The following is a 14328-nucleotide window of genomic DNA, read 5'->3' as shown; positions in this document are numbered from 1 at the left end:
CCCGGGCTTCCTCTGGGTCTGTCTCTGGTCCTCCGCTGGCCTCTCTCCTCACCCTTAGGGCTCTGTTTCATCTCTCTGCCTGGGGCTCTCTCAGGGGAATGGTTTGCACCTAATTGAAATAATGAAGTTAATGCCAAGAACAAGGGCGAACCCGCACTGAGCCTTCCCACTGCTCTCCTGAGAGCTTTGCATGTGTAAACTCGGGGATCCTCCCAGCAGCCCCGTGGGCTGGGACCCGCTCTGGCTGTCCCTTGCCTGACAGAGAATCCTTCTCCAAAGCCCTTGTGTATAAGACTGCCCAGCAGAACGTGGTCCCTTTCCTGAGCCTCTGCTCCCGGGCCCGCCCCGCGGCTGCCTCCCTTCTCTGCCTTTCCCCGCTCGTGGTTACATCACTACGCACGTCCTCGACGTTCCTGGAAGATGTGGGGTTCCCTGCTCTGTGCTCCTCTCACGTCCTTCTCTTGGGTGAACGCTCATCCCCCAGCCTCACCTGCAGCCCCCGTGCCAGGCTTTAGGTTCTGTGTTAGGGAGCTGAGGTGATAGCACCGCCAGATCCTAGTGGTGGCTGCGTGACCCTGCCAGGTCGTCCTTTGCGGGGGCTCACAGTCCCAGGTGTGGGGTGGGGTACGGCTGTAACCACAGCCCTGGGGGAAGGTGGTTAGTCCTTAGCCAGTGGGGCGTCAGGGAGGGAAACCAGGGCACAGATTCCACAAATACTTGGAGGGCAAACAGCAGGACTTGCTCACCGACTGGGTATGGAGCGTGAAGAAGAAGCAGACAAAGCAAGGATGACTCCAGGGTTCTGGCGGGGACCGAGACAGGAGATTGGGTTTGTAGAAGATGCCGAGCTGAGCCTTGGGCACGCCGCGCGTGGGTTGTCTTGGGCCTTTTAAGGCAGGGCTCTCCAGCGGGCACTGGCTATGGGAGGCAGCCCTCAGGTTGTGCAGGAGACGGGGTTGGGAGTTGCCTGTGTAATTCTGTCCTCAAGTCCATGACCCCAGCGATCCCATAGGAGGTGAGTGGGGCAAGGGGCTGAGGGCAGGGCAGATGCCAGCACCCGCGTTCTGTCAGGGTGGGCAGGGCAGGGCCCAGCCAGTAACGAAGAAGAGGTTGCTGGTGGGGAGGCGAGAGGCATCTCAGTGGAGTCAGGTGGTGTCCGACAAGGGGAGGGGAGGGTAGGAGGTGGCCATGGGAGCATAGAGAACTCCCACCGCAGAGGAGCGGCAGGGGCTGGAAAGAGGGGTCAGAGGGGCCACCAAGCCCCCTCACATCTGAAAGTCTGATTGTCAAGCTTTACCCCTTCGTCTGTCTCACAGTTCATATCCAAGGAGTCACCGGTCTTAATTGTTTTTTAAATAGATTTAAAATTTTTTGTTATAGTTGATTTACAATGTCATGCCAATTTCTGCTGTAAAGCTGATTCCTAAACAGCTCTCAGTTTGTCCTGGTGCATCTCCATCTCTCGGTGCTCACCTGATCCGACGTGCCCCCCACCCCACTGCAGTGGCCTCTGAGGCGGTCCCAGCCTCCTACCACTTCATGCTCTGAATCCTTTCATAGTTCGGGGCCTTGGCTGTGCAGACCTGGCTCCCCATGCGGCCAGTTTGTGCTCCTCCTTCAGGTCCCAGCTCCATGCCATCTCCCTGCTCCCGACCTGCCTTGAAAGACAGGGCGCGGGGGGCGGGGCGCGGAGCAGCATCCTCAGGCCAGCCTGTTCCTGTCCCTCCTCCAGGGGGGAGCACCCACTGAGGAGGCCCGTCTAAAGCTGTTGCCACAGTCATGCGGAACCTGGGGACGTGGGGAAGCTGGTGCAGCGAGCCTGTGCGTGTGGGTGGGGCTGGGGTTGGGGTGCTGGACGCCCTGTCACGGCTCCCTTCCCACAGGCTGCCCTGGGATGTGGGACAACATCACGTGTTGGAAGCCAGCCCACGTGGGTGAGGTGGTCCTCGTCAACTGCCCGGAACTCTTCCGAATCTTCAACCCAGACCAAGGTGGGTTTCTGCCGGGGCATCTTCAGGCCACGCTCGGTCCAGCCTGCTCCCCACACTTGGACCCTGGCTTTCCTGGGAGACAGACACCCAGGACACAGGTGCTTCTCAGGCAGGTGTTTCCCATCCCAGAGCTCACGTGCTGGTGGGGAGATGCAGTCACAGACCCTCGTGCCCACAAGGCCACAGATGTGGCTTCCTGGGCTCCCCGACGTGGACCATCACCTACCCAGCTGGGGACCTCGAGCAGGGCATTCACCCCTCTGTCCCCACCCCACCCTCGCTTCCCAGTCTGAGGTCTGTCAGAGGGGAACGTGGCGTGGTGACTGTGGGAAACCAAGGAGAAGGTGCTGGCGGAAGTGCCTTAGCACCACCGGGCTCGTGTTCATGGTCAGTGGTGAGTGTCAGCTGATGTTATTCCCCTTCAGCCTCACACAGAGACCCTCAGAGGCCCTCGGGGGACTGGGCACGAGACCCTCGCCCGCATCCACACTGGCACACCCGCCGAGATGTGGCCCCAGGGCTCCAGACCCTCACACTTGCTCAGCAGACCCTTGTGTTTGTTGAGCAACGTGTGTTCATTTCCTTGCTGCTCTCAGGCAGCTGAGAGGGCTCCGGAGAGGAGGAGTGGGGGTCCCCCGGGGTGGCCCATGGAGAGGACGTGGCAACGTGGGAGCTGGTGGTCAGTGGCTTGGGGGTGCTGACTCGGGTGGTAGTGTGAGGGCACCCACTCTGCTTGGAAGGGAAGAGCTAAGTTTGGAGTGTGCCCAGATTTGATGTCCCAGGGGCCACTGAAGTGTCCTGGAGAGCCTCAGGGGCCCCACGCCTATTTGGGAGTCTTTGGGGCGGGCGGTGGCTGAGCTTCAGGGTACAGGGGTGTGGGGCAGCAGAGAGAGGGCAGTACTTTGCCTACAGGCACTGAGTGACTGCCCCTCCATGGGGAGGGCTCTGAACGGAAGGCGTTCCCGGGGTTTGGATGTGAGACTGCTTGGCGTCTTGTGCCTGTTCCTGCCTTGGACCACCCCCCCCCCCACCCCACCCCCGGCCCCAGAGGGCTGGCGGCTGAGCAGTCCACACTGACACTGGGAGGGGCCTGGAGCTGGCCATGGGCCACCCGCCCTGTTGGTGTCAGGGAGGCAGGGGGACAAGCCGGGGGCACATCGTTAGGCTGGACTGGCAGGGATGGGCAGGGCTCTGAGAACTGCCCCCTCCAACCCCTGACTGCTGAGGCCTGACCTGGTGCCTTGGTTTGAGGGGGACAGAGGGTGGGGGCTCCCGAGGGGAGTAGAAGGTCTGAAACACATGTATGGCCATGCACAGGTCCCTTGAGACCTAGGCCTCTGCTTCCTCCTTCACCTGTTTAAGGCTTCAGCCAGAGTCCTTCTAGAAGTAGACAGTTTGCAAGCTCCACTGCCCTGCAGAATCCTGCCTGCTCCTGTCCCCGAGCCCGACTTGGGCAGAGCAAATGCTCTCACACCCGGAAGTCCTGAAACAGCCTTGACTCTGCCTGGAGGAGAGGGTGCTTGCGGGAGGTGGCAGAGGGAGAATATGGCAGCATTTCGGGGAGGGGAGGGGGCAGGCCCTGTCTCTGGCTCCCCTTCTAAGACCAGAGGAGGCAGGGATTAGCTATACTGCACCCCCTCTAGCCTTCCCCAGCTTCCCTTCTGGGGCCTTTAGCCACCCACACCCCTCCAGACTTGCCAGCCTCGCAGGAGGGTGGCAGTCAAACTCTCCCATGCTGATGGCATGGGGACAGGGTGTGACCCAGTGCAGGGTGGGAAGTGCTGAAGGGAGAGATGCAGCGTGAATGGTGGGATGGCAGGAGATATAGCAGCAGGTGAGTCCGCTCAATTTCTAATTCATTCCTATAGAAGCCAACTTAATCCCTTCCTCCATTCATGCACCCCTTTTATTCATTTATTTAAGTTTATGGATCATCTACTCTGGGTCAGGTACCAGGGCAAGACCACTTCTTTTTAGCCACAGAAAAAGGGCAAAATGAATCAGCAGTAAAATAAGGTTTTCCTAAGATGAACTTTCTTTCAGACTTTCGATCCCTCTGGCAATTGCACAATGCATGTGTTATTTACACCTGCTCCTTAATGGTTCATTAAGGCAGGGCCTCTTAGCATCTCCATTCACAAAGCTGGTAATCCAGCGAGACTCGCCTTAATGACTTGAAAAGTTGAGAACGGCATTTTTGGTTTTATTTCTTGGTTCCCAGGCCTGAATGTCGTGCTTGTTGTAATGGTCGTTACTCTGCAGGTGCAGGAACACGATCTCGCTCCCCCTTTCAAATGCCTCTGATATTTCTCTTGAACTGGGTTCCATTCTTGGAATAGAAGCCTCCAGCATCTGGCCCCTCCACAGCTTGTTCTCCGCCTCTGGTCCCCCAGCCGAGCCTCTCTCCAGAGTCTGGGAATGGGAAGGAGGAAGAAATAATCAGGGCCTGGGGAGCAGACTCCTTTTTAGCCCCTTTGCTCACCGCTCTGTTCTCTCTCTCTCTCTCTCTTTCAGTCTGGGAGACGGGAACCATCGGTAAGAGAAGCCTTGGAGGGGACAGACTGCTGATCATCTGTCCATCCAGCGGGAGCCCAGCCCTGACTACTGGGAGCGGGTGGGGGTGGAGTGAGAGGCTCATCAGGGGCCAGGCTCTTTCATCCGTCATCTCTCCCCTCCCCCCGTGGCTATCTGGAGGTGGGGGGGACACAGAAGGTGGAAGATGCAGCCCTAGGCCTCAGGATGCTCACGAGCTTGTTTGGGAAGATGGGGCTCACCTATGGACGGGTTAGGCAACAAGCACACGTGTGCATAGGCACGTGGGTGTGTACGTGTGCAGGCCTGATCATGTGTGTGGGCCCACACAGACACTCACATCTCCAGGGCCTTGGAGTTGGAAGGTACAGCACACTCCAGAGTAGCAGAGACCAAAACGGGAGGCTCGCAGGCAGAATAACGAGGAGATGCGGGGGCTGGGGGGGGAGGTACTTCCTGGAGGAAGACAAGCCAGCTAGACTCCAGAAACGGGATTTTGAGAAGCAGAGGGGGATTGGGGATTCATTGCCAGTAGGGGGTTCAGCCTAAGAAAAGCGTGGAGATGGGATAAAGAGTCAGGAGAGGAAGAGAAAAAACGTCTGAGAGGCAAGTGTTTGGAGCTCTGGGTTCCCTTTGATGAGAGCGGCTGAGATCAAGGGTTGAGCACCCCAGAAACCCAGGCTCAGGGCCCACTTTGCTGTTCTATGTCCCTTTCTTGAAAAGGCCTAGTTAATGAACTTATTTACAAGAAAGAAATAGACTCACAGATGTAGAAAACAAACGTACGGTTACCAAAGGGGATGGTGAGGCGGGGGAGATAAATTAGGAGTTTGGAATTAGCGTATGCACATTCATGTGTGTATGAAATAGATAAACAACAGGGCCTACAACAAAAGGGAAAGGCCCGGTTGCCCTCTTCCACTCCTCGCCCCCTCTAGAGGCCCCCTTCCTGACAATGACCATTTCCTCTTCCGTGGTCCACTGGGGAGAACCGAGTCATGGGCCATCGTTAGCATCACAGAAATACAGAGCAAGTAAGACTGTCGCTGGAAGGTGCAGTGTGTCAGACAGGTGTGTGCGGCTGCGGTGTGCGCGGCTCCCTCTTGGCTGAGACCCCGTCTCCCCCGCCAGCCTCCATCCCCCAGACCAGGGGCAGCCTTGGCCTCCCAGGGTGCAGAGTAAACGGCAGAGCAGCCTGCCAAGCTGATGGCTGGCGGGGTGTTCTGACTCACGCCTTGTCTGTTTTGCAGGAGAGTTGGGTTTCGCTGATAGTAACTCCTTGGATCTCTCAGGTAAGGGGATGAGCTGGGGTTGGCCATGGGCTGGTTGGCAGGTCGCTTTCCTTCTCTGAGAAAGCCATGAATTTTCTCCTTGGCAACTTGTCCTCAAGTGCTTGGACAAAACCCTGTGCGTGTCATTTCAGGGGAGGGCAGCTCTCAGTCAACAACTCGGACTGAAGGGCCTTCGTGCGCTTTAAACTCCCATGTGTAGAACAGTGGGTCCCAAACTTTCATTGGGAGCACAGTTGCCTAGTGGGCTGCTTCAAACAAGGACCCCAGCCCCAGGGTCTCTGATTTAGTAGTTCTGGGGGTGGCCTGGGGATGTGCATTTCTGGCCAGTCTCCCAGGGTTCGTTGATGGGCTGGTCTGGCGAGGGCCCCCACTTCGAGAACCGCTGCCCTTGGGAGTCTGTGCTTCTCCGAAGCTGCTCAGGCGAAACAGCCTGGGGAAGGAGGTGCAGCCACTGCAGGGTGTTGACAATCTGCAGAGTCCTCCACCTTCCGGAGACTTCTGTCAGAGCGGTAGAGTGGCGGACTCGTGAAATAGTTCTGAACAAAGAGGTTTATCCTTTTCTGAGCCCACACCGTATTATAAAACGAAAAGAGAGAGAGAGAGAAAGACAATAAAAGAAAGGAAATGGCTTTTATCTAGGATACTTCTTTAAAAAAATTGTTTTTCAAAACAGCTTCCCTTTCCTCTTCCTGCCACCCTGATGTGGGCAAAGCGGGGGAGCCCCGGGGAGGGGAAGCGGCTTGCCCTGGGCCGTGATCCCTTAGGACTAGCAGACTTTCTGAAAGAAACGCTTGGAGGAACTTGGAAGGAGGTTGCAGAACAGCTTGAAATGCATTTGCTGGAAGGAAGAACTGTTCGGCATCAAACTGTGGGACAGCAGTGACCCTTCTCTCCCTGGGCCTGCCTGGCGTCCTCCTTATCCTGGGCCGTGGGACTCAATCTGAGCTGTGCTGGAGACCAGCGTCCCTGCTCTGGGCAGGGCTCTTTATGGCAGGGACACCCCCGCCCCTGCTGCTTCCCAAAGTCCCGGGAAATGCATTTCTGACTCTTGGCTGAAAAAACCAAACCAAAACACAAAAACTGGCCTTAGATGGTCCAACACCACCAGCAAGGACACGAGGTTGGCAAAGTGGAGGGGGGGTCTCCTATCCTGGCCTTTGCCCTTGCCCCCTGTCCCTGAGCTCCCCAGAGGTCGTGGCCGCGAAGGGGGTATTCTTCCAGTGGCACGGATACTGGAGCCCCTTTTCTCCAGATGCTGCTTGTATACAGTTTTGCGGCCTCTGAATCCTGTGAAAGGAAGAGCCATCCCCGTGTGTCCTAACTTGCCAGGTCACCTCCCGGGAAGCCAGTCTGGGAAGAGGGCGCAGGCTGGGGCCACACTCGGGCTGGGCTGGAGGCCGAAGGGCTGCTCCTTTCTGCCCTCCCCGGGCACGCAGGGTCCACCCTGGGGGGACAGTCAGGAGCGGGGAGGGTGAAGTGAGCCATCATTAAAGGCTAAGAGGCCGCAGGCGGGGCGGAAACCAGACTGGACTCCACTCTCCAGCCAGCAGATGACTCCTGCCTGCTCTGGGGTCCTACCAAATGGCTTTTAAAGTCGAGCAAGAGAAATTTAAAGGACATTAGTGACAGGAAACAGACCTCTAAACCTGAAAAGACAAAAGTGTTTTTTTGTTTAAGCCTAAATATGTATCTTAATAAGATCTGGCGCTGGGTTAATGGAGGTCTGGTCCTTGTTAATTAAGCAAAAGCCTCGCGGCCCCTCGACGTGGGGGATGGCGGCCGCTGGGAGGCCCGGAGCTCCTGGGGAGAGCATCACCTTGAGCTGAGTTTTCGGGGTGAGTTAGAGACTCCTGCTCCATATTCACTGGAAGCAACTCTCTGGGCCTGGAATCTGCATCTGTGATCCTAGGTCCCTTCTTCTGCTCACCAACGTTTGACAAGTGCTGCCCCAGGGCGCAGGGGAGGGGCTCGGCCTTTCCCTGGTGGGGAGAGAGGCTGGATTCATCCCAGCCCAGTCCCCTCACCCTTTGTTAAGAGATCAGTTTGCACCTTGTCTCCACCCTGCCCCCGCCCCCTGCTCTCCCCCCATGTCCTTTGTACAAAGGCCGAGCCACCCCTGTTTCCCCTGGGACAGTGGAGGATCTCATGAAGTGTCAGTTGCCATGCTGCTCGGATGGGCACATGGACTTCCAGGCATGCCCACTTAAGAAGTCATTTCTGATTAAGAATTTCAGGGCGCTCTTAAATCATGGCTGTGCCTCTCTGAGTCTTTGTTCTGCTGCAGACATGAGGGTGGTGAGCCGGAATTGCACGGAGGATGGATGGTCGGAGCCGTTCCCTCATTATTTCGATGCCTGTGGGTTTGATGAGTACGAATCTGAGACTGGGGACCAGGTGAGTGTCTGGCCTGCCTAGAGGTGGAGAGGGTGAGGCTGAGGAGGCAGGTGGAAGGGTGTTTCTGCCAGGGGCCTGGACTCTTGATGAACCTGCAGGAAGCTTGGGTCCCTCTGCAGCATTCATGAGCACCTGCCCTGTAGCCAAGCCAGATGGGCAAAGGGCAAGACTTTCATTCGCTCATTCTGGGCAGAGAAGCAACTGGTTTGCTGCCTGAGCCCCCCCAGCCCCCACCACGTGTCACCCACCTCCTTGGCTGCTCTTCCAGGACCCTCAGCCTTTCACAGGCCCACAATTGAAGGGGGTCAAGCTGGGCCCAGCAGGGGCCCTCCGGGTCTGTCTCCAGGCTCAGGCTGCTGCCTGGTCTGACCAGTCCGTGCTCTTGCCCTCAGTAAGCAGAGCTTCTGCACTGTGCTGACGATGCTGCAGCGGAAAGAAGGGGATGGGGCGTGGGGAGGGGTCATGCGGAGTGGAAGGCCCGAGATCGGCAAGAGGGGAAGAGAAGAGGCAGGAGCTGGTGGGCAGGCCCTGGCCCAGGAGGCTGGGGTGGGGGGGGGGCAGGGGCGGGGGCGGGGCCCAGGCGGGCCTTAGGTGGAGCCCCGCATGTCCTGTGCTCTGCTCCAGGACTATTACTACCTGTCGGTGAAGGCCTTGTACACGGTTGGCTACAGCACGTCGCTTGTCACCCTCACCACTGCCATGGTCATCCTGTGCCGTTTCCGGTGAGCCCCCCCCCGCCCCTCCAGCCAGCACAGCCGCCCCAGCTCAGAGCCCTTGCCCCGCCCCTCCCACCCCCACTCCTCCCCAGGGGGTCAGCCCTGGAGGCCCCTTAGAAGGCATCACCCCACCTCTAGGATAAGAGATGGCAGACGACCTCAGAGAGGGCAACTGACTTGTCCAGGGCCACACAGCAAGGCAGACTCTGGGCAGGAGACCTGTGTTCCTCTTTATCGTCCTGATCTGGATAAGGAGCTGTCCTGGGAGGGAGGGAGGGCTCTGGCCTGCTGGAGTTCAGGGCCAGGCAGCGGGGCCCTGGTGATGAGGGAGGGTGGAAAGAGGGGGGCCGTCCGGGTGGAGGGACGTGGGTCAGCCCGAAGCGGACCCCCGAGTGGAGGGTGGAACGCTGTGGGCTTCCTCACCTGCTTCCTTCCCGCTGGTGTAGGAAGCTGCACTGCACCCGCAACTTCATCCACATGAACCTGTTCGTGTCGTTCATGCTGAGGGCCATCTCCGTCTTCATCAAAGACTGGATCCTCTACGCCGAGCAGGACAGCAACCACTGCTTCGTCTCCACCGTGAGTGCCCTGGGCCCCGCCAGGCCTGGCCCTCGCTGCCCTCTGGGCGTGTTCCTGCAGGTTAGGGCGTCGACCGCAGTGAACACGGCAGTCCAAGAATGACCTTGAGGTTACTCGTAGCCAGTGAGCCCCCAGCGTGGCCTCACCTCCTGCCCCTCGGCCAGCCTGTGCGTGTACTTGGCAGAGCAGTTAAAGAGGGTCGCGTGGAAAGGTCAAGTCCCATTTGGCTGAGGAGGAAACCGGGCTCGGGGAGAGGGCTGGCCTGGCCACCGGTCATTTAAGTCGGCGCCAAGGGACTGATTGGCTGGGGTTCTCTCCAGATCACCTCCCCAGTTCTCATACCTTTAGAGGTAAGCAGGAAAGGTGGGCTTTGATGGGGCAGGATGAGAACAGCCAAGAGCACAAACCTTGACTGGAAAGGGCACCCTGGAGGCCGTCTCTGTGAGATTTCTGAGGGCCCAGGGGTATCCCCCCACCTATGTCATGTCTGAAACCAAGACCTTTATTTTATCAAGTCGCTTCCTGCAGGGTCCTTCTTGCTCACCTCTCCTGTGGGGGAGTGGGAGGGGGCAGGAGGGGTGGGAAGAATGAGCCTGGGGAGGGGAGGGGCTTCCATGCTCACCCCTACCCCCACCCCGTCCTTTCTGGACACGCTGGCCAACTTTGACTCAGACTCATAGGATGCTGCAGTTTGGAACTGAATCCATGGGGTGTTTGAGCCTGAGCATGCCAAAGCTGGAGCGCCCTCAGGATTCCCCCGGTTCTGCTGGGCTGGATTTTCAGGGTTCGGTGGGGGCTGGCGGCGGGGGGGGTCACACATCTGTTCCCCTTCCCATTCTCCCTGCAGTTGGAGTGCAAGGCGGTGATGGTTTTCTTCCATTACTGTGTTGTATCCAACTACTTCTGGCTGTTCATCGAGGGCCTGTATCTCTTCACCCTGCTGGTGGAGACCTTCTTTCCCGAGAGGAGATACTTCTACTGGTACATCATCATTGGCTGGGGTAGGTCGCTGGCTGGGGCCTGGACAGGCTCAGGCCTCGTGGCCCGGGATGTCCGTGGTCCCGCTGCCCCGGGAGCATCAGATCAGAGGGAGGCACTGCCGCACCGGCAGCTGATGGCACGCACACTCCTGGTTCCTGGACCCTTTCTTGCTCTTCTCCTTGGAGAAAGCCCACCTCCTGGGAGGGGTGTGCTCCAGAGTCCTTCTGAGAGACGAGAAGCCCAGGGTCTGGGGGAGACATGGACCCCCGGGAGGCCTGGATGTGTGTTAGGGTCCGAGAGGGAGAGGACCCCAAGTCTGATGGGGACGCTGGGCCTGTTGGTTTTCCTGTTATCACAGGGCTCCTTTTCTTGCTCTCCAGGGACCCCAACTGTGTGTGTGTCCGTGTGGGCAGTGCTGCGGCTCTACTTCGATGATACAGGGTGAGTACCGGCTGAAAGCCAGGGCTGGAGCCTCAAGTGGGCTCTTCCAGGTGGTTCTCTACCCTGACTCCATGACAGCTGTCTCAGACAAACCTTCCAGGGTCGGGCCTGGCACCCGCTGTGCAGATGGGCCCACCCAGCCACACCTCAACCAAGACCTAGAATGTGCAAGGCTTCGGAGCTCTGCTCCACTTCTGGGCCCAGCTCAGAGTCTGTTCTCGGAGGGAGAGTGTTGAGGGTGAGGTCGCATTCCCAAGAGCCCTGAGCCTGAAGGAGGAACATAGCCTGGGACTCCAACTCCCACCTTGTCGGGGAGCAGAGGGAAGGACCAAGGCATTTGAATCAGGGCTGGGCTGCCTGTGCAGGCTGCCCGAGAGCTCCCCTTCCAGCCAGCCCTCCTCAGCTCAGGGGAGGAGGTGGCACCCACAGAGCCAGAGGCATTGTCCTGCAAGGGTCCTGACCCCCAAGGGTAATCTCCCTTCTTTCCCTCTGTCTGTTTGGCAGCTGCTGGGATATGAATGACAACACAGTTCTGTGGTGGGTGATCAAAGGCCCTGTGGTTGGCTCCATAATGGTGAGTGTCCTTGGGACAAAGAGCTGGGAAGAGACAGGGGACGGGGGTGGGCAGGTGGGGAAGGAGGAGGAAGAAGGAGGTCGCCACACAAACCAGCTTCTTCCCTTTTCATGGCTGCGTTCCGTTTGGCCACATGGATACGCAAGTTATTTAGCTGTTCCCCTAGTATTGGGCATTTATCTTATTTCTCCCATTGTTCCTCATTATGGAAGATGCTGCTAGGAATAGTTCCATGTATGGTTTTGAGCACATGTGAAGGAATATATCTTTAGAACTAAATTCTAGACGTAGAATTCATGGATTGAAAAGGGTATCCCATATCATTGTCTGCATTTGCAAAATCAATCATTTAAATTTTTGCACAGCTTTTTTTGTTTTGTTTTTTTTCTTTTTTTAGGGCTGCACCCATGGCACATGGAAGTTTCCAGGCTAGGGGTCAAATCAGAGCTGCAGCTGCCAGCCTACACCACAGCCACAGCAACATGGGATCTGAGCTGCATCTGCGACCTATACCTCAGCTCACCGAAACACCAGATCCACTGCACCTCAGTGAGGCCAGGACAGGGATTGAACCTGCATCCTCATGTATACTAGTTGCATTCATTTCCACTGCACCACAACGGGACCCCCCCCCTTTTGTCTTTTTATGGCTGCACCTGCAGCATATGGAGGTTCCCAGGCTAGGGGTCTAATTGGAGCTGTAGCCGCCGGACTACGCCAGAGCCACAGCAATGCCAGATCCGAGCCACGTCTACAACCTACACCACAGCTCACGGCAACGCCGGATCCTTAACCCACTGAGCGAGGCCAGATAGCGAACCCGCAACTTTATGGTTCCTAGTCGGATTCATTTCCACTGTGCCATGATGGGAACTCCCCTAGCCCAGGTTTTTTTTTTTCTTCCTAGCCCAGCTTTTATCCTTACTGTTTGATAGATAATAACACTTTATCTGTTATACATGTTGTCAGTATACTTCAAAGATTGCATAATTTTATATAGTCAAACCATCAGGCTTTCTCGTCATAATTTTGAGCCTTATTTCTTGTTTATGGAGGCCTTTCCCAATCATAAGATGTAAAAAACATCCTTAATTGTTTTGTAATAATTTTGTAGATTGAATTATTACTAGCATGTCTTTAGCTGAAATTTTATTTCTGTTTGATCTGAAATGATACCTAATTTTACCTGGTATTTCTCCCCAATGAATAGGCATTCCACCCTCTCAATTCTTTTTATTGAATTAGTCACTCTTTCTCCATGTTGTCGAAATGTTACTTTATCATAAACACTTGATGTACTCTGCTTGTGTTTATTAGTTCCAGACTTCCTACTCCATGTTGCTAATCTATCTGGCCATTCCTGTGTTGAATACCCCATTGTGCTACTTACTGGAACCTGGGAGCATATTTTGATACTCTGGCATGCTAATCTCCTTATTTGTTTTCCTTTTAGAATTTTCTTACACATTTATTTGTTCAGATGGACTTGCAAATTTGTCAAGTTGCAAAAAAATAAAAAAATCAGGTTGAGATTTTTGTAGGAACCGCACTGACTTTATAAACAAATTTGGAGAGTGATGTTCTTAAAATACTGAGTTTTCCCTTCTGAGAACGTGGTGTGATTCTCCATGTATTCAGTCTTTCTCGTAGAGTCATTTTGGACAGGTTTTTTTTGGTTGTCTTATTTAGTTTGCTTTTATGGTGTCTTTCAGTTTGTGCTCGTACCAGGTCTAGGAATCATTCTTTCATTATATTTTCTAGTGGGTGTATTTGTGCTAGTGTTTAGGGAAGCTTTTGGTTTCTATGTATTTTTTTCTTTTCTTGGTTACCTTTTGAAGTTCTTTCATTGGTTCTTATCTCTTTTCAATTGGCTCTTATGGAAAAATATATAACCTATAAATGAAAATGCTTTTACTCCTCATTTCCAAAATTTATGCCATTTATTTCTTGGTTTTGTTGAGGGGGATGTTTGCTATAGTTTTGGTCAGTTACCCTTCACTGAATTAGGAAAGTTTCTATGCCTGGCTTGTTTCATTGTGTATTTTTTTTTTACAAATCAGGCATTTGTGTCAAATTTTATCAAAGCCTTTTTGGAGACGTCAGTTGAGGTGATCATTTCCTTGGCAATGAGCATTTGTAACAGTTCGGTTTATCTTCATGATGAACAATGCTGCAGTGGCTGTATTTGTGCGTATCTTTGAGTATGAGTGAATGTGTCTTTAGGACTATCTTTTATGTTTCTTCCCCATTGTGGTTGATTTACAGCGTTCTGTCAGCGTCTACTGTACAGCAAAGTGACCCAGTCATCCTATGTATATCTAGAATATATATATTCTTTTTCTCACATTATCGTCTCACATTGTCATGGTCCATCACAAGTGACTGGATATAGTTCCCTGTGCTATACAGCAGGATCTCATTGCTTATCCACAATATGTCTTTAGAGTAAATCTCCAGGAGTGGCATTTCTGCGACAAAGGGAGTATGCATTTAACATTTCCGTGAGTGACAAATTGCTCTCCGCAAGCAGAGAGCAACACCATGTCTTTGCTGATGTTTCGATCACAGAACTATTTGCCAGTCTTCTTGGGGGTTAAAGGTAGCTCATTGTTTTTAATTTATTAATGTGACATACGGCAGTAGATATTTTGTTTTCCTGGCATACAACCTCAATGGCCATGATCTGTTTGTTCTTTTAATGCCTCGCAGAATTCTCTCTGTTAATACTTTGTTTATAGTTTTTACATTGTGCTTTATAAGTTTTCTGGTTTTAAGTGTGTGTGTGTACACTTTCTGTCTTTGTAGCAGGGTTTTGTTAACCTCATAGG

At 54.6% G+C, this 14328-nt stretch overlaps 1 protein-coding gene across 2 annotated transcripts in view; it reads left to right on the top strand.

The window, feature by feature from the left end:
• ADCYAP1R1 (ADCYAP receptor type I) overlaps positions 1-14328 on the top strand; it is a 56348-nt gene that overhangs the window by 21445 nt on the left and 20575 nt on the right. For both annotated transcript variants that reach the window (XM_047763441.1, XM_047763442.1), the window contains exons 4-12: positions 1884-1991; positions 4506-4526; positions 5774-5815; positions 8100-8209; positions 8834-8931; positions 9372-9504; positions 10352-10505; positions 10866-10926; positions 11431-11500. In XM_047763441.1, coding sequence (XP_047619397.1) covers positions 1884-1991; positions 4506-4526; positions 5774-5815; positions 8100-8209; positions 8834-8931; positions 9372-9504; positions 10352-10505; positions 10866-10926; positions 11431-11500 — 797 coding nt within the window. The remainder of the gene's footprint in view (positions 1-1883; positions 1992-4505; positions 4527-5773; positions 5816-8099; positions 8210-8833; positions 8932-9371; positions 9505-10351; positions 10506-10865; positions 10927-11430; positions 11501-14328) is intronic.

Source organism: Phacochoerus africanus, chromosome 16 (assembly GCF_016906955.1).
Source record: "Phacochoerus africanus isolate WHEZ1 chromosome 16, ROS_Pafr_v1, whole genome shotgun sequence".
Lineage (NCBI taxonomy): Eukaryota > Metazoa > Chordata > Mammalia > Artiodactyla > Suidae > Phacochoerus > Phacochoerus africanus.
This window is presented reverse-complemented; position numbering and strand designations above follow the sequence as displayed.